This window comes from Bos mutus, chromosome 8 (assembly GCF_027580195.1).
Source record: "Bos mutus isolate GX-2022 chromosome 8, NWIPB_WYAK_1.1, whole genome shotgun sequence".
Classification (NCBI taxonomy): Eukaryota; Metazoa; Chordata; class Mammalia; order Artiodactyla; family Bovidae; genus Bos; species Bos mutus.
The window spans coordinates 61,385,874-61,410,222 of NC_091624.1; the positions used below are offsets into that span (position 1 = coordinate 61,385,874).

General features: G+C 40.4%; 1 protein-coding gene across 3 annotated transcripts in view; it reads left to right on the forward strand.

Moving 5' to 3' along the window:
• The window catches only part of TRPM6 (transient receptor potential cation channel subfamily M member 6), a 165,591-nt gene extending 153,587 nt beyond the window's left edge, over positions 1–12,004 (forward strand). For all 3 annotated transcript variants that reach the window (XM_070375764.1, XM_070375762.1, XM_070375763.1), the window contains exons 37-39: positions 2,634–2,685; positions 7,563–7,669; positions 10,152–12,004. In XM_070375764.1, the coding sequence (XP_070231865.1) occupies positions 2,634–2,685; positions 7,563–7,669; positions 10,152–10,285 (293 nt within the window). In that variant the 3' untranslated portion in view covers positions 10,286–12,004. The remainder of the gene's footprint in view (positions 1–2,633; positions 2,686–7,562; positions 7,670–10,151) is intronic.
• The last annotated feature ends 12,345 nt before the right edge of the window (positions 12,005–24,349 follow it).

The window sequence follows — 24,349 nt, forward strand, 5'->3', positions numbered from 1 at the left end:
GGCTCTTCTGTCCATGGGATTCCCCAGGCAAGAATACTGGAGTGGGTAGCCATTTCCTCCTCCACAGGGTCTTCCTGTATCTCCTGCATTGGCCGGCAGATTCTCTACCACTGAGCCACCAGGGAAGTCCCTTGATAGAATAAAGACAATAAAAAGAGCAGTTGACATGTTTCACCTTCTTCTGTTTTGCTAAGCAGTTTATATGCTGGTTCATGTAATCTTCTCAGTAACCTATAGGATAAGGCCCATGATTATTCACACTTTCAGATGATACAACTGAAACACAGAGAGATTAAAGAAGGTGTCCAGATTACATAGCTAGAGACTGATGAGGCTGTGGGTGAGACCTGGACCCTTTGACTTCTTCCTATTTAACAGGCTACAAGACTGAAAAGAAATGGAAGCTGGTATGATTTTGATAGACTTTTTCCCCACTGTATAGTCCCCCTTTCCCCAATTCTTTCAGTACTGTGCGTATCTCCAACTTAAATTTACAATTTACTCAGACATCAGCCTAAAGCTTTCATCACTGCTGGAAGCTGTAGGCATAAAATCAGGTCTGAGCTTAGATGTGTGAAGGCTTTGTGGCCTTCACTCTCTATTGGTCATACATGGGATGTCTTGTTTTTTTACTTACTACATAGTGCTATTTATTTACTAAAATAGTTAAACAAAGTTGTTCTTTTTATTTACTGCATGTTTACTATATAGTTAGTGTCCTGCTACACTGTTTCTTCTTATATCTATAATGAGAAAACTATAAAAGGCCCAGCTTCTTCCTATGACATTTTCTTTAAAAAAGAAAGCACATTTGCATACTTCCACGTGAGTCTATGTTTCAGACTTATTTTCCCTTTCCTATTTAGAATCAGTGCCCAAAGAGATTCTAAGCTAGGGGTTCTTAAAGGGTCCCTGGGTAGAAGTCTGAGGGTCTGTGAACTTTGATGAAAAAATAGTTATACCTTTATACTAACCTATAGCTGAAAGTTATCATTTCCTTCAATTATAATGGAGACAGCAAACCACAGTGGTATTGGCAGTACCCATGACTGTTTGCAATAGCAATTACAGATGTTAACATGGCAAATGTTTTTCTCAAAATACAGATTGTATTTTTATTACTTGAATATTATAGTGTTATTAGACTTGTGCTTGATCCTGTTAGCTAATGTGCTGAAAAAGAAGCACATGTATTACAAAATATTTTAATCACTGTATTTCAATATCGTGGTTTCCTTTGTAATTGTACATATTCAGATTATACATTTTAAAACATTTATTCTGAGAAGGGGTTCCCTTAACTTCATCAGGCTGACAAAGTGTCATGATACAAAAAAAGTTGGAACCCCTACCTGCCCCCTATCCCCAACTTAAAACAGGTTATTTTCCTAACCTGTTTTAGGAAAGTCAGTTTCTCAGGGGAATGGTCTATAAATTATAAGGATTACATTTTCCTGTGAAAGGTATCAGCATATGGAAAAAGTACAGAACATGGTAAAAACCTTTCTTTTTTAAAGTAGTTGTTAGAAACATGTTGTTTTGTTTTTTTTTTCTTAACCAAATAGAAACACATAATAATGTTTTACATTTTATGTGATTTTAAGTGGATTTCCCATGAGGTTGGTCTCTTCCAAGCCAAGAGAACCAGTGCTGATTAGAGTATGGTCTCAGAAATTGCTGGCTTATGCCCACGTGGTGTACTCAACCCGTCTGACTGGCTCACTTGTGAAAATGCTCCCATTGGAAGTCAGTCTCACCACCACTTGCATTTAATAACAGAGAGTCACTTTGATGTTGATCCCTGTTTTAATAAACGTTCATTTTAAATTACACTTACATTGTCTTTTTATGCTTTGGTGCCATTTTTTAAAGAAGTAAAATTTACTGAAGGATCACATTCATTCAAGAAAGTGAACACAGCATATGTGTACATCTCAAAGAATTTCCACAACTGAACACATGTGTGTAACCAGCACCCAGATCAAGAATGTAGGCTGTTTGTATTCTTCGGTTTGTAAACGTTGTAAAAATAGCATTTGTTGTGTGTCTTTGATGGACCACAGGTGGGTATCTGCAGAACCACACAGTACCTTGCACCTTGCTGAGCACTGATGGACTCCATCTAAAGAGACCATGGGCTAGGGGGAGGGACACAGGCTTTGGCTCAGCTTGAATCCTGTTATGACCTCTTGTGGTCTGTGCAACCTCTGACAGATTGCTTAATATCTTTGAACATCAGTGTACTCATTGGTAAAATAAGGCTATCAGCATACTAAAACTTTTCTTTCATGATTGCCAAGAGTTAGAAAAAATAAAACTAGTCTGGTGTATACGAGTGATAAATGAATGATGGATGCCATTATCAGTAACTGTGAACACATCAAAATACACTCATTTGTAGCCTAGAGGTTTATTATAGCGTAATAGACGGGGTTGCAGGAGATAGTGCATTAACTGAAGTTTTCAAACTTGCTTGGACAATTTTTATGGTATAGTAAATTCACATGATGTTGAATTTACCACAGTGTGGATGTAGGTTTAAAGAAAGGAAATAAAACTTGGTTATTATTTTCTTGAATTTCTGAAAAAGTGAAACTCCCCATTTACTAAATGAATTTTCTTTTTCTTTGGAGGTGTTGGAGAAAATTTGACAGATCCATCTGTAATAAAACCTGAAGACAAACAGTAAGTTAATTTATCATCTAGAAAATTGCACTTGACCCATTGTACATGATTTCTTAAACATAATTTTTAAGCACTTATATATCTTGCCTAGATCCTAGGAAGATTTTGAGGCAGGTTTTATCAATGTCTGTATCTATATCCCCAAATATTTGTATCCAAATATGATAAAATACAGTAAGATTTAAAATACAGTTTTAAAGAATGTATGGCTTAGGAAATAGGGGCCAAAAAATAAGCAGAATATGATTAAATCTGGAGTTGTTAGTACACAGAAATGGAAATTGTATAAAGACCAATGTTGTAGCCAGAACTTTGTTGCAAATTTGACTCTGAGTTTTCTCCTATCCCAGACAAAGGAGAAATATGGGTAAGTTCAGCCTCCATAGGCTTTGACATGAAGACAGTGTCCTAGGAGAGACAGTTTCCTTTGTTGTCTTCACAATGGAGTCATTGTATTCTTGTCATGGGTAGTGTCTTCCATCACATGCCTATAAAATTAAAGCTGGGGGCAGAAAGTGTGTTATTTAGTAACAGCAAATCTGTAAGAGGCCCAAACAGTGGGGGTTAGATATGGAGTCATCAGGTTGTCTATTAATTCAGGACAGTAAATTCTACAGAGAGATGTGTCATCTGCCTGTCCTTTGAATTCCCATGGACATTTTATCCCATGAGCAGGCTTTTGGGAGCTCTTGGAAGTAAAGGATCTGAGGTGGTATTAACGGTGGAGTAAAAAGAAGTGATGATTAAGGAAAAAAGTAGTGATTAAGGATGGATCAATATAGAAAAATGACAGTGGTTTTCAAACATAAACTTGCATCATAATCACCCGGAGAGCTTGTTAAAACATAGTTTGCTGCCCTTTACCTCCAGCTCTTGTCCCTGGTTTCTAATTCAGTGGGTTTGGGATGGGTTCACATAATGTCGCAAGTTCCCAGATGATTCTAATTCTGCTGGCCTAAAGCCCACACTTTTGAGAACTGCTAACATATGACATTTTAATTTCTTAGTTGTCCTAAGTGTCTAAACTTGGTCTGTGGGTTGTGTGTATGAGTGTCTGTATATATACATATTTTTATAAAAATGGGTGATTTCTATATGATGAACTCGGAAACTTTTATTTCCCTCCCATGGACTCATATTGTAGTTATTCACTACTTTAATGCTATATTCTTTTACTGAATGATTAATCTAAATATGGTGCCATCTGTAGGTGTCTCTACAAGGAAGTACGTCTAAAAGTGTATTAGCTGTTTCTTTGCATCAGGTGAGCTAGAGAAGATAAAAGTGAGCTATGTTGCTCCTCTGCATCCAAACCCCATGATATTTGACCCTGGAGTTCATGTTGTAACCCTTAGTGTACAGATAAAGACTTTGCTATTTTTTTTAGCTAAAAATATGTAGTATTTCTTCAGTGGTCCTGTATGCCCAAGAGTTTGTAGTAGAAACTTTGTATAATTTTGCAGTGAAAATTTTTGCATATATAATGCATCGAGTTTATGTATACTTTATGTATATGATTTATTAAATTTTGACCTTGGTATGTATATTTAATATGACCTGAATATTTCCAACTTTTCGAATTCTAAGAAGATTATATTATTCCTCTTGACAGTTGAGTATTTAATTGCATTCTATAAGCCAGTGTGTCTCAATTTCTATTAGGGTCACATAGGGAACTTTAAAAAAAAAGCTGCTCAGAATTATCCTCAAGTCAGAATCTCAGGATGGGACCCTGATGTCTGTATTTTTCAAAAGTTTCCCATGTGGTTCTAATGGGCAGTCAGGGTTGGGAGCCTCTGGTTGATAGCAGACGTTTTTTAATGGCTTGAGGCCGGGAACACTGGAAGCTGATAGGTTGGTATCACTATAGCCTGTCTGCTTTTGTGGGGATCACCTAGTTTTGGTGCAGTTGTTCTGCATCTTTATGGTGAAGATAGTAAGTACTATTTTTTCACAATGTGGAGGATTACATCTGATTAGTTCAATGAGGCTCACATTTCTGGATGCCTCTTATATATTACATTTTTGCTACACAAAGCATGGGCCAGGACCAATAGCATCAGCAGCACCGGAAGATGTTAGAAATGCAGCCTCTTGAGACCCTCCCTTTGTTGTTGTTGTTCAGTCATTCAGTCGTGTCTGACTCTTTGTGACTGCATGGACTGCAGCATGCCTGGTTTCCCTGTCCTTCACCATCTTCCGGAGCTTGATCAAATGTATGTCCATTGTGTGGGTGATGCCATCCAACCGTCTCATCCTGTCGTCCCCTTCTCCTCCTGCCTTCAATCTTCCCCAGCATCAGGGTCTTTTGTAATGAAAAGACCCTCCCTAGTCTTCCCTAATCACAAACCTGAATTTTCAGAAGATCTTCAGGTGATTTGGTGTAAATAAAAGTTTGAGAGGGACTTCCCTGGAGATTCAGTGGTTAAAACTCCATGCTTCCACTACAGGGAGGGGGGTGTGGGTTCCATCCCTGGTCAGTGGAACTAAGATCCTGCATGCTTTGCAGTGCAGCCTACAGCCCCCCGCCCCACCAAAAAAAAAAAAAAAAGTTTGAGGAGCAAGTGCTGTCACATGTTGTTTATTTTACTCTTAACGATAACCTTAGAAGGAAATGTCTTCAATCCCTGCTCACAAATGAGAAAACTGAAGCCCAATGGAGATGGTAACTTGCCTATGAGGAGAAGAGGGTCAATGAAAAGGAATGATCCTCTACAAGAGGGAAGATATTGTGTGGTGCAAATTCCGATATTGTCTCTAATGCCTGTTGTCTCATAACTTTCCCTAACATGTGAACTTTGCCCTTGCATGCGAAGACCAAATCATTACACCTTCTCTCCCCCAAATTCTCTCTGGCCACTCACCTTGGTTCCTCATTCAGTGGAGGTTGCCTCAAGTGCTTTGGTAGTTTGGGATTGCATTTTTTTTTTTTTTTTTTCTTACTGCATTGATGGTTTCAGGCATTTGACAAGTATGAAATGATAATGATGAGATGTTCTTTACTAAATCTCTATGTACATGGTACTAATTAGCATTTCCTCGAATGTGAAACCAAGTTACCACCTGCTTTCCTGTGCTGTGAAAAATCTGGAAAACAGTTGTATATTTTTTCAAACATGGTTGTCTGAGACTGCAAGGCTGTAGGCATGGTGTATTAGTTAGTGTCCCTACAACCTTCCTTCACTCTCCACTGCTCAGGGAGTGGTTGAACCCCTGATACATACATATTATAGTAATTTTGATTCTTTTGTCTTAACTTTAATGAAGCTCATAGAGGGAAATGATTTAGTTTACAGCTTTTATCTGAGAATCAGTGTTACATTTCTAAGTTGGAAACTTTCATGCTTTACTGGGGGGAAAGAAATGGCAGTGTGGAATGTAAAAAGTGATATATTCCAATAGGGTCATGCCAGAGAGACTATAAAAGGAATCCTGCAACTTTAATGACTCAAAAACCACCTTTGTTTTTCACATTATCAGCGTCATAGAATTCTGGTACTAAATATTATGTGATTCTACTTCTTTGCTACATTTGGTTTCACCTTAAAGAAGTGATTCCTTACCATGTGGACTGAAAGAGGAATAGTTAACAAAAGGCAGCTCTTGCAGCCTGGTAAACACCGCGAGAGCCGTATTGTGTAAGGGCGATTGAGTGACCAGGAAAGTTAATCCTGGGTGTCTGCTCATGTCATCTTCCCAAGAGGTTTCCTCCACCTACCCGCCTCAGAGCAAAGAGGCAATCTGAGATCAAACTGACATCAGCCCTCGTTCTGAGCTTGGCACATCTTCAGAGCAGCTACTGTTATTCTGCCAAAAGGAAGTGGAAATTGAGATAAATGTTTCAATACTCAGATGGAAAAAAAAAGTCCATTTTTATACCACGTCCCTTTTGAAAAACCACATTCCTTAGAAGCAAAGTTTATTGTTTCCTTTTGTGATAGTTTGCTTTTCTTTTTTCTTAAGACGTGGTATTTAAGAGCAGTAATTGAGTTCAGATTTTAAAATGTGCTGTTTTCCACTCAGCATGTCATTAAAATAAAATATTAGCTTTCATAAAGTTTCTTTGGAGGTATTTCTGGTGTGCTGTGTTCCATGGTGTGTAGCATGTCAGTCGAAGAATGATAGTTGTATATGATCTAATAATGGGTAAACTTTGACCCTGGAATCTATTATAATTTTATAATATTATGAGAATCTATAATAGATCACTTATAGAGTGTTCAAAATGTGCCTAATATATATGATTCTGTTTGTAATTTTGTCACCTAAGTTTACTTCCACAAAATCATTGTCTCCTAGTTGTCATGTCTTTTCACTAAGAGCCCAGAAAACTGCCATAGCAGTTTGCAGAGTAGAAGGAGCTATCGAAGGAGCCATGAATCCTGGGTGCCGGGTTTTGTTGGGCTTTTGTGTTTGAGGACATTGATTATGTTCAGAACAGTATTTGGGTTTGAAAGAATGCACATCAGTCTTTTCAGAAGGGGTGCGCCAATAGCAAATTTATTTTATTGCATACTTACCTTTTGGGTTTTCTAGTAGAACAGTTGGTAGTGAATGTCATTCTCTCACCCCATATGCATGAAAAAGGGTCTCACTGTATTTTGTTTTACTGTGGTACATAGAAAATTCACTTTTCTATCAGATTAGTGTGGAAATGAGTTTCACAGTAGGTCTTGGAGTTGGGTACAAAGATTGAAGTGCATTTGAATTGTAAATGTGCAGACCTAACACTGTTGCTTCCCCAAAGTGCTCTGTTCTTTGTTGGCTCCTTCAAGTTTACTGGGTTACTATGGGATACTGTTCGGTATCTGAGAGAATCCTAGTTGAGCTCCTTTTTCTTAGCTGTGATCTAATTGATATTCTGATATTTCCTCTAGATCAAGAGGAATGGTGTTTGGACCAGCCAATTTAGGGGAAGATGCAATTAGAAACTTCATTGCAAAACATCGTTGCAACTCCTGCTGCCGGAAGCTCAAACTCCCGGGTATGCCCCAAACAATTCTATTTTTCTCTAAGTAAATCTCTCATTGAGCAACAGCCATTGTAACCTGGGATGGAGTAGAAAATCTTAATCACTTTTTTATCTCATTCGCAGTCGAGGCCTGACTTTCTGACTGCAAATTTTTTAAGTCTCTAAAGGGATTAAAAGGACAAAGATTTACTTCAGGTTCTGCCGAAATGTGATAAAACAACATCAGGCCCAATGCTTGTCACAGTCTCTCTAAGGGAAAAGTTCCACCTACTTAATTGGGGGTAAAATTGGATGGAGGCAGATTCCCCCCGCCGTGCCCCCACCCCTTGGATCTTGTGTGATGCCCACAGTATTTCTATTCTGTTCTTATTTACTCATTGGTCATTTGGGAGGCTGGGGCATGGAGGGAAGCAACAGCTATCAATTAAAGTAGTGCTTTTTATGATAAAAACCTACTCCTGTAAACATATATTACAAGATATGTTTTTAAAATCTGATTTGATAGTGTGACATGCTTTCTCTAAGACTAATAGACTTAGCACAGAAAAATATTCTTAACATAAAAGGCAATAGCCAGAGGTCTGTGGGCCCCAAGTTGGTGGCCCCAGCTCTGTTGCATTCTTTCCTCTTATCTCAGAAGGGACGCTTTATGTCTGTCTCAGTTCACTCCCTGTTTCTCTAAGGTTGTACCACATTTGTCCTTAAAATGGAATTTCACATCTTTTAAGCTGAGTAGCCCTTCTAGCCTTATCATAAGTGATTGAACCCCAAATTGGAAATCAGTATGAGATCAACATCCACTGTAACTTGGGATGGAGTAGGTGAAAATTTACAGCAAAGAAAGGCCATTTCTAATCTTGTTGGAGTTGAAGGTAGGAGTTGCTCCTGTGGACACGATGCCACAGGAGACTGGGATGGGTAACAGCTTCCAGTTCCAGCAGGGAGTAGCTTGTTGGCCGGGGAGGTTGTGGTGAGGATGTCAGACTCGAGTGGTACCGAGAGTGGGATCTCGCTGTCATCTGGTGGCTGCCCAGGACTCCTTCTCACAAACCACACAGTGGAAATGGGCAAAGAGAACAGTCCTCAGCACATTGGCTGAGCTGCCCGTTGACCTCCTCTCTGACTACAAGGAGCCCAGGAGGGAGCAGGGCCTGGACTGAGCCACATCCAGGCCTCCAGGTAAGGGTCCTCTGGGAGGCAGGAGCTGATCTCCCAGCCTATGATCGCAGGCCAGAATCCAGCTCATTAACTCAGCGTCCTCAGGTGCTGACCTCTTCCCAGCTCTGATTCATTGTTTCCTGGGCAGGACCACTTCTTGTTCTTGAGGACACAGGGACTAATTCTGATCAGCCAGGATTAAGGGAAACTTGAGGCGTAACTCACTGCTTCTGTCCAGTCACTTCTTCTGTAGGATTAAGATTCCTCCATCCCCTTCCTTCTTGCCTTTCCCTACCATGGTGGCTTTTGAGACATTCAAGAATTCCTCCATTTCTAGACCTAATCCTTATTTCCTTTTAAAACCTTAGTTAACACATTTAAATGGAAATAAGAAATATCCTCATTTACTCGAACATTTGGTAATTTGAATTTAAAAAAGCTTAGCTCAGAAAACAGGAGTAGGGGTGATTTTTCTTTTTGTTTATGTTTTACTTTTTTTTTTTTTTTAAAGAGAAGTCATCTCAGAAAGTGTATGAGAGCATGGGGTCCATAGGTTGAGCTCACATCCCAGGAGTACTTTGTACTAATTTTGTGACCTTGGCCTCATTCTCATCCGTTAGCTGGGAATGATAGCACCTACCTCATAAAGGTGGTATAAGGATTGAAGCAACGTAAAAAGTGTTGGCTATTATCAAACTATAGTATGTATTAGTTTTATGTCCAGATAGTCCCCATTTAATATTAAAAAATTATAAAGGAATGTATGTTTAAGCTTAACAAATTTAATCAACATGGTATACCATGATAATCCAAACATTTAAAGCTCACTGTCCTCCTTAAGTTCTCCCCAAGGGTTGCGCTTGTTAATGATTTCTTTAGGTAATTTCCCTGTTGAACTAAAGAAGGAGGCTTCAGGAAGCAGAGGATTTGATCACTGGACAATGCTTTTAGAGGTTCAGCCAAACCTGAGGTACATTTTTGTTGCAGAAAACTGACCACTGATGTCTCAAGTCCACCATTCTGACGGACAGTCTGACTCTGCCGTCATTCACAGTGAACACGCCCTGTTCTGTGGCGTCACTTAGGTCCGGCCAGGTCACGTCTCAAGGGTGCTATGTATTGAGCCAAGCAACCGAGTGTTGCCACAGTGAGCACAGCCTTGGGGAGTTAGATGCATGTGTGCCTGCTGGGGTATACTTTGGACTGGGTTGAGGGTCTGAGTTTCACACATCAGAGGGAGCAGAGTCTTCTCTGAGCACTTGGCCTAAAGTCCAATCTATCTGAACATCATGTTCTTAAGGTTTCCTTATCACTGTCTTAACTGTCTTCCTTGCAGACTTAAAAAGAAATGACTACTCTCCTGGAAGGATAAATTCTGCCTTTGGACTTGAAATCAAAATAGAACCAGCTGAGGAGATTCCAGCGGGGGAAGAGGGTAGTAATTCTCCAGAAGATCTCACACGATTGTAAAAAAAAAAAAAACAAAAAACAGAAGTAAGAAGATGACAGCCTTTGCCCTGCCTTCCATGAACTCTATGGTAACACAGACTGGCGATATAACACTGATGATGTCAGAGCCTCTGCCAGAATGGCCTTACCCCAAGGGCCTTCTGGGACGTGCCTTCTGAGTCTCAGGTCTCTCTTGCCCAAGGACTTCCCTGTTGTTTGATTAATGGGTTTTCCTAGATATTGACCCCTGCAGGGTGCTTTGCATGTGCAGGGTTCATCATGCTCAAGTTGCACAGGAAGACATTTAGATGAATCAGCTGGGAAAGCGGCTCCTTCATACCTCATTCCTTGGTGCAGAATGCTGGGCACTTAAAGAACCAGGCAGATTAATTTATTTTCCCACTCTGTGTGCAGACTCTAACCTCCACTGCTATTCATCACCTAACCCCCATATTGTATTGATGTATATAGTTGTACATAAAAAATTCACTTGACTTCCTCCTCTCTCCTTTCCAGCAGCATAGGGCTTTATATGGTGACAGAAAGGAAAACAATGGAGAGAAGGTGTATTTGCACAGACTGGAGGACACTCCTGCACAAACTAGTCAGCGAAAAGGTAGCATCCTAGTGACATCTACTGGGTTTGAGTATCATCAGTGGATCATACGATCACTGGGCATTTCAGGTTTCTCTAGAAGAGAGGAAAGGGAAACCTAAGACAAATGCCCTGGCATTTCTTTTTTTAAGGGAACAAGGTTATATAACACTAGCAATTATTAAGAAATGTTTTCCCTTCCCTTAAGCTCAGGGACACTATTGGTTAGAGAGTTGAGTAACCCAACCTCTTAAGAATTACTCCCTTTTTCAAAGCTGGGTATATAATATTACAAGCTGAATTACTCTATGTCAGGTCATATAAGTAAAGATGGGGTTTCTGAATGAAAACATGCTTTGAAAATTTTGATTCATTGCAGTGCAGAGTTCTGGTGGCTTCAAGAGTGCTGGAGTGTATAGTTTAAGTATGGCCTGAGCACATGTGATCAGTTTCAGAAGCCTGAAGAAAGGGTCCCTGGGAGCCACACTGTACAACATGTTTGGGGGATCAGTCATCCCTCTTTCACACTTATCAAGGGTCACCCTACCTCAGAACAAGCACAAACTGTTCACCCAAGGAGGACTTGAAGGGCTGGGTACCTTCCCCCCCGCTCTCCCTTCATCTCCTTTCCTCATTAAAAAGCATTCCAATCTATCAGCAACAAGCCTCCTGGGGCTTGAAATTTTCACCTTATCTTTACCATTAGCCCTTGCATTAGCTGGCTTCCTTTCAAATCAGTGCTCCTGTATTCTTAGGTTATACTCTGGGGATATGTTGCCCAAAGGTAGGGGGATGGAAAGCCAAGGATTTGGTTTGCCAAGGATAGTGCATGATTTTTGTGAGATGCATGATGACTGATTTACAGCCCTTTTACTTTGGTCTTGGGGGTGGTGGGAGGTGGGAAATCTGGGTGATTTCTTGATTGGCAATGAGGATAAATTGTTAATGCTTTTTCAGAGCTTAACTGCCTTATCCTGTTCTGCAAATCGGTAAGAGATCTGTTGGTACTCACTTCAGAGACATGTTCAACTATGGAAAGAGGCAATTTTCCTATCCAAGGCCACACTAGAAAGCATTAATTCATTGGTCAAATATTTGTTACCTGGAATGGAACTTGAAAAAAATACATTTTGATTTTTCTTTTCTGTGTTGTGGTTTTGTGTCTCTCTTTTAAGAAAATATCACCAGAATAACATTTTAAAAAGATGAAACACTGGACAAAGGTCACTGTGGGATAGCTGACAGGAAAATACCAATGTGATAATCATGACTTGATTCATGACCACAAATGAATGAATTCATTCATTTGGTTAATTTTATTCAACAGGTATTTATTAAGTGCCTTCTCTGTAATGTGTAAGAGATGAGGGTGTGGTGCACGTAACATTTCTTTGCCCTTAAAAAAGCGGCATGTCTTATATTTCCTTTTTGGTTGTTGTTCCAGGTTTGGATTTCTGGTGAGTGCTGAAAAATTTGACTTTTGGGGGAATGTTGAACACAGAGATGTGTCCCATATTCTGTCTGCCAGTGAGCAGTAGGTTTAGATTGGGATATGAGAATTAGGACAAATGAAAAGACATAACTGGGATGGTTTTAGGAGCCACTGAGGAAAAATGGACTGCATCATCCTTATAGGAGCCCTAAGCCCATCTCACTGGAGAAGGCAGTGGCACCCCACTCCAGTACTCTTGCCTGGAAAATCCCATGGACGGAGGAGTCTGGAGGGCTGCAGTCCATCGGGTCGCTAAGAGTCAGACACAACTGAGCAACTTCACTTTCACTTTTCACTTTCCTGCATTGGAGAAGGAAATGGCAACCCACTCCAGTGATCTTGCCTGGACAATCCCAGGGACGTGGGAGCCTGGTGGGCTGCCGTCTATGGGGTCGCACAGAGTCGGACATGACTGAAGCAATTTAGCAGCAGCAGCAGCAAGCCCATCTCACAGATGGCATCTGAATCTGGGGACCAGAGAAACAGCTAGGTTCCTGGGAGTCCTTCCTGAAGGCATCCTGAGCATGGGCATTCCCTTTTTGGGGCTGTGTGTTCCTGGGGTAACTTCGCCCCATGACATCTTAAAGCTTCTAGTAACAACTCTGGGGGAATGAGATCAGATATAGTTTTGGGTCTTTCTCACCAGGCTATTTTCTGTGACTCTGCAAAACAAGTTCTGGGTGACTAAAACTTCCCTAACAACCATTTAATGAAAAGTTGAAAAAAAAAATTTTGTTGTTGCTGTTGTTTGTTATTGTTTTAGATGAAGATGGGTCACTCACACTCTAGAAGTCATGTCATAGATGCTCCCGTCATGGTTTGCAGCCTTTCTCCATCAGCCACGGGCATCTACCACAAAGCTTGGCATGTAATAAGTGTTGAACTTTATTTGTTGAAAGAAATAATAAAACCTTCCCATGATAATGGATTTCATTTACTAGTTAACAAATCAGATTTGCATTTTTAATCTAGAAGGGAATGATTACCAATTCCTTAAGACCCAACACAATTCTTTTGATCTCTCTCTGTTTTAATTTTCCAGGAAATAGCTTTTAACAACCTACACCTTGTCTATTGAATTCTCAACCAGTTCTTGCTCTTATCGTCATGGCAATAATACCAGAGTACCATCCTTCTTACTGGTGACTATTGAAATGAGATGATAACTTCCCAGAAACTGCCTAGAAATAATCATCACTTTATTACCCTTTGAAAAGAAGATTGATAGAAAAGTCATTTGAAAGATGGTTCATTACCATGCCCTAGTACGATTTCTTTACTCACATCTCTCCAAAGCATGAGAAAGGAAGGATTATTCTCTGAGGTCGGAATTTGAAGGCTGTGTGTTTGCCTCTTTGAAGTCTTGGTATTTAATTTTCTGTAGTCATTTCTTGGGCAATTTTCTAAGAAACTAGTTGAAGCTAATTTATCATAAGTTAAAGTCAAATGACAGAAAAGATTTTTTTTTCCCCCTTAACAGCATTTTATTCCACAGAGGTTAGCTTCTGAAGGAAAATGAGACTTAAATAGCATTTCAAATCTCCAGCCACATGGGTGGGTACACAGAATAGAAAGGGTTCTGGAAGCCACACTGATTTTTTTATTTAGCACAGTTATTATTTTGTGAGTTTTCTTCTTAGACCTTGATGTACAGATAAAGTATATTTTAGTGAAATGCCCTCCTGAAAATAATTAGTGAAGTTGCTTAATTTTTCAAAAGGAACTTTAAGTCCTCAAGGGATAACAACCCTTGATCTCTAGCATTGGCAGATTTGGTTTAATTTTATATATTTCTTTTAACCTTTCTTTTAGTCCCTAACTCTGAAATGAGGATGAGATACTTACCTTTTCAAACAAAGGTGAACAATAATGAGGGAGCTTTTATAAAGTCTTTTGAGAATCTCATTTAAAAGCCTTCTTGTGAGCATGGGATCCAGTTCAGTAAATAATAAGGGGCTTTCATTTTTGATATTATGTGATCATTATTTAATGTTTACAGAGGATGCTCAGTGGACTTGTTCTAGTATAAACACAAAAGTGGTTTCTGCTGTTTCTCTTTCCAAGGGGAAAAAGCTCATTGCTCCCTTTTTATTTTCAAGCTTAATTAAGTGGTTCAAAATCTTGATGTTCACCATTTCACAGTGTCTCCTACTTATTTTCTTTTTTGATGGATTTGGGTTTTACACAGCCAAAGTCTCTGCCCAAAGAAAGCCTTCCAGGATAAGTAAAGCCCAAATCTGGAACCATCATTGATGATATTTTTAGGAATGAAAAAAGAGCAGGTTTAGAATCTTGGTATTTGTAAGGCCTGATGTTTTATAAACAATTTAATTAATGCTGATTTAGATTTTGTCAGTATAAGGCTGTTTAGTAATAGGAAAATTCTGGCCTATGGCTTGTACATCTTTTAGTAACTAACTCCCTTCAGCATTCTCATCTTCCCCTAGTGGTTTTGTTCATTTGTTTGTTTCACTTTGAACCTTTAAAAATTCCATCTGCTACTAATAGTCAGAAAGTTCATGCAATTGTTATGGTAGAAAACCTTTGGCTAATGACTGTCCAAATGTGAACATAATAATAACTGCATTTCATTGGAGGAATTTGGTGGGAATCATCATTGGTGTCATGTGATTGCACTTTGGCTTGTAATGAATCTCTTTCTCTGTTCCATATTGGTCACCAATAAGAGGTCACAGAACCTCAGGATGCTTTCGTAACCCAAAGAAATCCTTGGTATGTGTTCTGGGTTGAATCGTGTCTCCCCAAAGTTCACATGTGGAAATCCTAACCCCAAGTACCTTGGAATGTAACTGTATTTGGAAATAAGGTATTTACAGAGGTAATAAAGTTTAAGTGGGATCATTAGGGTGGACTCTGACTCAATATTACTGTTGTCCTTATAAGAAGAGGAGATTGAGACATAGACACACTGAAAGTGAAGACCATGTGAAGACAGAGAGAATGCATCATCTGCAAACCAACCAAGGTGAGAGTCCTCAGAGGAAATCAGTTACACTGACATCTTGGACTCACAGCTTCCAGAACAGGAGGGAAGAAATTTCTCTTGTTTAAGTCACCCAGTCCTTCTGCTTTGTCGTGGCAGCCCTAGGAAACTGTTACATTGTTGCCATGCTTTGGAATTGCCTATGTGACCCTGGAATTTTGTAGAAAGGGACTTGGGGAGAAGAGATGAGGGCAATAGCAATGGAGAGGAGGAGATGACCACTGACCATCTTCTGCGGCAGAGGATAGAGAGTATCACAGATGGCAGGACTGGGTGAGTGATTTTATTGAGAGAGTAGAGACTGATGTGTTCTGGAGATCATCTGAGTGTTACAGATGAAAACAAACATTGGCTGGGCTTCATGAGATGAGATGTTTGTCTACTGCTAAAAGGCTTCTGGAGACATCTTGCTGCTGCTGCTGCAGAGTCACTTCAGTCGTGACCAACTCTGTGCGACCCCATAGATGGCATCCCACCAGGCTCCCCCGTCCCTGGGATTTTCCAGGCAAGAACACTGGAGTGGGTTGCCATTTGAGAAGGAGACATCTTAGGGGACTGGAAAAGAAGTGTGGACGACAATGTAGACTTTAGTTTTCTACAACTGGTCAGTACTTGTCCTATTTAAGAAATACTTACTGAGCCTTACCATGTGTTATGTCCTGACCCTAACGTTAGACTTGTTAAATAAGATCCATTTCTGTCTTTGAGGGTCTCCAAGACAATTAAGGGGTTTACAGTATACTGATTTGTCATTGCCCACAATAATAATGGTTATAATGATAACTTTTTTAATATCATTATAAGGCAGTGGGTGTTGAACACTCATTATGTTCTAGGCATTGTGCTAAATGCCCATTACAAAGATTTGAAAAAGCTGCTTATAAGTTAGGCAGCTTAGTTAAGTCAGCTACCCAAGGGGGAGCCAGAATTTAAAGCTCCATCCAATCCATGGCATAGATGCTAGGCAGTACTAACCAGCACACTCAGAATTACTAGCACCTGAATCCCTACGATGGTTTGAAACACAGATTTGAAAGTCAGGACTTAACTTAGGCCACTGGATGAGAAGCTCCAAACTGTCACCTGTGGAATGTTACCTTGTGTCCTCTCCATATATGTTGTTGTCAAGGAAATCTTCCACACACAGTTAATGGCCATTTATAATCTGTGAGTCCATGTGAAAGCCATTCCCTCGTGACATCATCACAAGGTAAGTGCAGGCTGGTGAGTGGGTTCTTTTCTGAATCTGGCATTGTGTCTGCCAATGAATTTTTCTGTTTCCACTGCATTTCTGTCCTCTTTTTATGTCTTCCTAGAAAATCAGATATTTGTTTGGTCACAACAAATAACTATTTGTTATTAACAATAATACAACAGCTAACTATTTGATAGCATCTTGTGACCTTCCAGTTTATCAATTTATAGTGAAAAATAGAATCTATGCAAACTACAAAACCTTTATCAGCCTGACCATCACAGTGTGTCCCTGGAGGCCTTGGAAGCTGGATTATAATCAAAGGTTTACATGAGGTGCATGGAATCAGAACAAAGAGAGTTAGAAATCACACATTTAATGGTGTCAGGCTAAGACCTCCTGTTTCATCCCATCTTCTCCAGAGAAATGGGTCTGCTAAGTGGGAGTGGAATACCCAAAGTCTGCAATATTTCAGACTGACTCCAAAGTACTGAAAGTGACTCTTAGATCGGCCTTGAAAGTATGGATGATAATGAGAATTTTTTTCTCAACCATTCTCTCTCCCCCCTTCCTCTTTCCTCCCCCTTTTCCTCCCCTCTTCTCTCCCTCCCTCTACCTTCTTTCTTCATTTTTCTTTCTCTGACTCTGTATTTCTGTTACATGTTTTTATACTAAGCTGGCTGCAAATGTGGATCAAGAAACGTCTTTAATTTTATAAGTGCAGTACCAGTTTTTCCAGAAATACAGAATTAGAAAAAATGAGAACTAAAAGAGTACATAAAAGTAATGTAACTGGAAGAGGCTGTGTTTCACTCAAAGTTAATATAACTGTATTGTCAGAGGAGGGACGAGAACTCAGGTCTTCCAAGTCACTATCATTTGTCTTGATAATGACTGAATTTGGGTTAAGGGAAATAATGCTTGTCTTGTATTAAAATTTTCTCTGTTTTCTTGAAAAATATTCAGATGTTTCTGTGACTAAGTTTTTTAACTTGGAAATCTTTACATGACTGTCATTCATGTGTGCGTGCTCAGTCATGTCTGACTCTTTGCAACCCCATGGACTGTGGTCCGCCAGGCTCTTCTGTCCATAGGATTTTTCAGGAAGGAATACTGAGTTGCTATTTCCTCTTAGGGGATCTTCCCAACCCAGGGATCAAAACGGCATCTTCTGCATTGGCAGGCAGATTCTTTACCACTGAGCCACCTGGGAAGCCCCCAAGACTCATTAAGAATAATCAAATAAAATGTACTTGTCTATGCTTTTCAAAGAGGATAATACATTAGATTTCTGATTTCAGAATTCTAGTCACAAAATATTATTGCAAATTAATGATTGATGACTTTAATATTGCACTTTGCTTATTTGTATGTGTATGTGTATGTGTGTATGTATAAATAGAAGGTAGTTCTTTGAATACCAGGCTTGGATATCTGCTGAAGATTTCAAGTGAAAAGATTCAGATATTTTATTTTATTTAGGATGATTTATGATTATTTCCTATTGTCATCAAAGGCCACCTAGGCCTGTGGCATGCTTTGAATTTTCCCAGATGGGTCTACATGAAACAGTAGGAAAGTCTCTATACCCTGGGGCCAGATGGACTTAGGTTTGATCTGAAGCTTTGCCACTGAGTAGTTTGTAACCTTTGGGCAGCCGATTAACCTCTCTGAACGCAGCGTATCATCTGACTATGGCAGGTAATCTGTTAATATACTGACTTGTCTTTCTTCTCACTGTTCTCCATCGCAGAAGGTAGGTGGGTGCCTTTTCCTCAGGACATTAATGGCTTACTGCAGAAGTTACAAGGTCCCAGTATGACAGCTTCTCACCACGACATCTGGAAAATTGATGGGGATTGGAACTTGGAGTTGATAAAGCAGAAGAAGCCTAACTTGACAAGAGAAGAGAAACTCATTCCTGGAGGCAGGGAAGATGATGGTGTTTTGGGTAAGAGGCATAGGGCTTGTGAAGGGCCAGTTTGTGTTTATCGAGAAAACTGACTAAGAGCTGTCCTGGGAAGTCACAGGGAGCAATCTGTATCCATGCTAGTCAGGGATCGAATGGGAGCCACCTACCTGTGAACAGATCCTTTGGGCCCAGTGACCAAGTTAAGAAGCCCTTCTCTGTTTTCCAAACACTCAGTGACCTGCTTTTGTTCTTACCTGTTTTAGAATCCCCAAACATGACTGGCGAGACTAACTCTTTTATCATTGTAGAGAGAGCAGACCTCTCTCTAGATTTAGAAAAATAAGGTAATATGCCATTTTTTGCACCTCAGTGTTGTAGAGCAAATTCATCTCTGTAACCTAATGTCTACCAGGAAGGAGTACTCTTGAGAAAGAGAGACTGTACACAGAACACTTAGTACAGTGTCCGGCACACAATAAGTGTGCTGGGAAGTTATTAGTTATTATTTAAGATATTCTTATTTCATCACCAAAACAATTTCCCACCCAGGATTGGTGGAGCCGGAGATGCTTCTCTCTTACTTAAAAATAGACTTTTCTAAATGCCCAATTCTAGGTTCACAACAAAACTGAACAAAATGTACAAAGATTTCCCATATATTCTCTGCCCCCACATATGCTCATGGGCCTCCATCTGCTTCTCTTTTCAAACAAAAGAGTAATAGTGAGTGACATTGATCCTAGAATAGCACTGAGGTGGTTCTGTTTTAGGGGACACTGGACAACAGCAGTAAATAGACACAACCGTGTGATGACTTGACACCGTGGACACTTTTCACTTAACACTGCAGGGCAGACTGTGCTGAGTGGTTGTGCTCTCTTCTCCACATAGCCTTTCTGGGACCCAGGCTGACCAGGTTCTATCATCTTTAACAAATGGGCACCCAAAAGAAAATAACATGCAAGGAAAGAGAGCACATGGGAGGCTTTATGGGCCAGCCCTAGAAATGGCACACGTCCTCCTGTTCACATACTATTGGCTAGAATTCAGTCACGCTTACCTGCAAAAGAGGCTAAGAACTGTGGTCTAGAAGTGTACCCACATAAAAGAGAAAAAGGAGTCTGATGGACAGCTGACAAAAATCTGTCCAATTAGGGATTATTTAATCTGGTCCAAATACTCGTTTAATTGAAAGTGGTTCTGGAAAGTGGAATGTTCTTTGATATGGCTTTGGAGAATGGGTTTTTTCTTTCCATGGAAATGTTTACTACAAAGTCCTCCTTGTTTAGGACATGGCACAATTTTGACTAACACTGCATATCTTCTTGCACCAGGTGTCCTCAAATATCATCAGATATATTGCTGTTTGTTTCCCCATAATTTACTGGAATGAGAGCTGGCTTTCTTGAGCACTGTTAGTTTGATGACAGCTATAAAATATGTCCATTGTAGCCTTTCACTGCTTGACCTCTACCCACTTCCCTCCTTACCATCCCTCTAAGCGACATTTCATGAAATCAAACATTTCTTGCCCTCATTTCTAAATTGCATGCCACCAGCTAGCAGGCATATAAGCAGTGAGGTAAGAGTAGAAATTTACATAAGGAGCCTATTAATATACTATACAAATGAGGGTCCTGTGGAGAATGTTAATTCATTTCCTACACTGAATGGTCATGATCACTGTAAATTTTCACCCAGCAAGAGCTAACATGGAGGTGGAAAACTTGGATATACATAAGAGATGGGAATTAACTAAATTTTCTGATGAGATTTTATTATCATGTACTTTTCCCACAAAGCAGACTTTAAACTGTGCTCTGATTTTAAAGCTTGGATTCATAAACTTGAAAATAATTTTTAAGAGTCATCTTGGGCCATTTACTGAAGGGCAGTGGGTGGGGAACTGAAACATTTTCATGAAATATATCACTTTATCAAAATTTAAAATTGAAGACATTTTTAGAGTACTATTGTGAAAATTTATGATCTGTTCAAGAACCATCGCTGACAGAGCATAGGCAGACTAGACAGAACATGTGATTTTTTTTTTTTTTTTTTGGTAACTCCTCAGTGGCTGCTCCATTACTTTGTTGGTTCAGTCATTGATTTATTGACTTAACAAGGATTTGTTAAGTGCCTACTGTTTGCCAAGATTAGTAAGGTAGGTACTCACAGGTTTGTGTGAAGGTAGATGTAGAAAGGAGAAGGCAATGGCACCCCACTCCAGTACTCTTGCCTGGAAAATCCCAGGGATGGAGGAGCCTGGTGGGCTGCAGTCCATGGGGTCGCTAGGAGTCGGACACAACTGTATAACTTTCAAGTAGACAACCTGAGCGACTTCACTTTCACTTTTCACTTTCATGCATTGGAGAAGGAAATGGCAAGCCACTCCAGTGTTCTTGCCTGGAGAATCCCAGGGACGGGGGAGCCTGGTGGGCTGCCGTCTCTGGGGTTGCACAGAGTTGGACACGACTGAAGCGACCTAGCAGCAGCAGCAGCAGATGTAGAAAACAACCTCGCTGCAACAGAAGCTGCAATTGAGGCATTTGCAAAATGCCTTTATTTCAAGTGAAAAAGGGACCCTCTAGCTCAGCTGGTAAAGAATCTGCTTGCAATGGAGGAGACCCCAGTTCTATTCCTGGGTCAGGAAGATTCACTGGAGAAGGGATAGGTGACCCACTCCAGTACTCTTGGGCTTCCCTGGTGGCTCAGATGGTAAAGAATCCACCTGCAATGTGGGAGACCTGGGTTCAATCTCTGGGTTGGAAAGATCCCCTGTAGAAGGGAAAGGCTACCCACTCCAGTATTCTGGCCTAGACAGAGGAGCATGATGGGCTACAGTCTGTGGGAGCTGAAAGAGTATAACACTGCTGAGTGACTTTCACTCACTCCCATCTCAAGAGGGAAGAGAAGGCTTCACAGAGAATGACATAGAGTTTGCCTGGTGGAGGGAACAGCAGCTGGGAGAGATGTTTGGAGAATGCTGAATAGCTAGTTCTAGCTAGTTCTTATATCATGTATTGGAATAAGGTAGCGGGTAGCGTGAGATAAAGCTGAGAAGAATGGATAAACTGTTAAAAGCCTTTCATGCAATTTTAAGGAAGAAGTTTTATTATGAAGGCTAAGGAAATTAGAAAATGCTTTAAACATAATCAATTCTAGGTTAATTAATTCAGCAGACACATATCAATCATCCCCTGAGTATGACCTGCTTGGTCTTACAACACTATGACATAGACATTGCCCATAGGAGCTTGGAATTTGGTGAGTGATTACAACTGGTAGAGGTTTTTTTGGAAGGGCTTTTAATTGCTCATACCAGCAGCCCCATCCAAATTCACTTTATCCTATCATTAGCACTATCATTATCTTTGATGTGAGTGATGGAAGTTTCCTCAATCCAAAAGTTAAATCTTCTAACAGAGAAGTGGCATTTTGCTGATCAAATAGAGTTTCTCAGAATGTCATGGACTCTTGGTCCTCCTCTCTTTGGAGTTATCCAACACACGCTCTCTCCAGGAGCAAGAGGCATCTCCTCATGCTTACTGTCTAAGTTTTCTTCACCAAGGCAAGATAAGACCAAGAGTTTCTCTAAAGGAATGAAAAGAGATGCAATGAACTGTTCTTAATTTTAGCATCAACTTTCCTAACTGTGGACATTTCAGAATGTCCTGACACCATCTTCTAGTAGTTTCTCTTTTTCTTGCCAGTATTAACTGATTGACTATATTAAACATCTGTGGGCCATGTGCTCAATCCTTGCATCTCTGACTCCTGCCTCTGCCAGAAGCAATTCCTAAATCATGAGTAAAATGTTATTTGTTTCTGACTGATACACCTTTGACTCCAGCAGAGAAAATGTTTCACTGGGTTTTGGAGAATTAGCCAAAAACTCTGTTGCTGTCTGGGCAAGGGAGTGCTCTTTCGGTCAGGGCTCCCCTCACAGCCATTGCTCACCTGGGAAGGCTGCCGTGGTCCTCTGTTCTGCAAGGAAGAAGGCCAAATAAGATCAGGCAGTACATGACACAGAAAGCTTCCATGCCGTCTCATCTTATTTTGGTCCTCACTCAGGTGCAGTAACCTCCCATTGGTCCAGCCAGATCAATACATTTCCTCCAGCCTCCATCCTGAGCCTCTTAGCCTCAGCTAGGCTCTGAACTCCTGGTCCCGAGAGCAGAATGGATTAGTGCTCAGGGCTCCCACGCTGCCTCTATCAAAGCTTTCCTCCGCACATCTCCATTATGTGAACAGCTCTGTTAACCAAACCTATTATCTTTCCCCCTTGGTTTTCAAGTTGAGAAAGGGAAAGCAACTTCTTTAATGGCCCACAGATTGATGATTAACATTTTACATGTCCCTGCTGCTAAGTAAAAGAACTGCTTTGTGGACAGTGAAATGCCTAGGAGAAGGAAGCGGGAGTCAACTTGGTTTATTAAGTTGTGCTGCTTCATTAATCACAATCTTTTTTTATGGCAGTGCTTAAAGGCCCATCCATTGTGCTTCTCAGGAATGGGGTAGATCAAAAACAAGTGCTTTTAGTGCACCTTTGACATCTGGCATAGCAGCCGGCTATCTGCGATATTGCTCTCAAGCAGTGTGGGGAGCTGCATTTACTGTGACCATGCTGGCCCTTCTGATTTAAGCTACTGCAGAGGGCCATGAATTACCTTAAAGGAGCTCCAGTGCAGAACTCCAAGTTTTATGCCGGACCCCTGCCAGCTTCCCCACTTTATGAGTATGAACAATCAGACAATTGAACTGATTTGACTTTGCTGCTCCTGGAGTTTCATTGCCTCGAACCTAGGGATGTAATGATGGCAATGCCATGCTAAGTGCTGCTCTGACTAGCAGCAGTACCCGCTGCCCGTTCAAGTAGGGCACCCATTCTTGTTAGCTGAAAACTGCTCTGATTTGCAGCAAGGGGGAAAATAGATCCCATGCAATCAGATTAACTCAACTCTGAATGTTATTTTCATTTAACACCGTGGAACCAGGCAGTGTCCCATTTTTTTTTTTTTTTTTTTTTACTGGTAAACTCATTAAAAGGCAGGGTTCTTTCACAAGGAGTCTTACAGAACGGGTGCAGAAGGCACCTGCCACATACTAATGTAGATTGCAGACACACACACACTCATATAAGCTGACACATACACTACTCATATGTTCCCACTCCACAGACAGGCTCAAGCCCAACTAGGATCACCAGTATATAAAAGGGCATCTGGTCTAGTCAAAATGACCTGAAATCAAATTTTTTGTAATGTTTAGAACTTGTGTCCACACATACTCATTTTAGCTCTTTGTGTGAAACAGAAGACAAGTGCTCAGGTTTACTTATTGTATGCTTTCTGTGTCAGAGATCATATTCACTCTAGGAATTTGTTATATGTAAAATGAATTTCTTCTAACATCTATTGAAAATAGTGTTATTGTATTTTGGAAGAACAATCCAGTGCTCACTATAAAAAGTTAAAAAAATGCAGTTAAGAATCCAAAATACGAGCCACCCACTCTCTTACCACCTAGAGACCCCTATTATTAAAACTTTATCTTGTCATCTTTCTTTGTGAATGTACACTGATTGATTGCTTCATTCATTCATTTTATCAGATCAGATCAGATCAGTCGCTCAGTCATGCCTGACTCTGTGCGACCCCATGAATTGCAGCACGCTAGGCCTCCCTGTTCATCACCAACTCCCGGAGTTCACTCAGACTCACGTCCATCGAGTCAGTGATGCCATCCAGCCATCTCATCCTCTGTTGTCCCCTTCTCCTCTTGCCCCCAATCCCTCCCAGCATCAGGGTCTTTTCCAATGAGTCAACTCTTCGCATGAGGTGGCCAAAGTACTGGAGTTTCAGCTTTAGCATCATTCCTTCCAAAG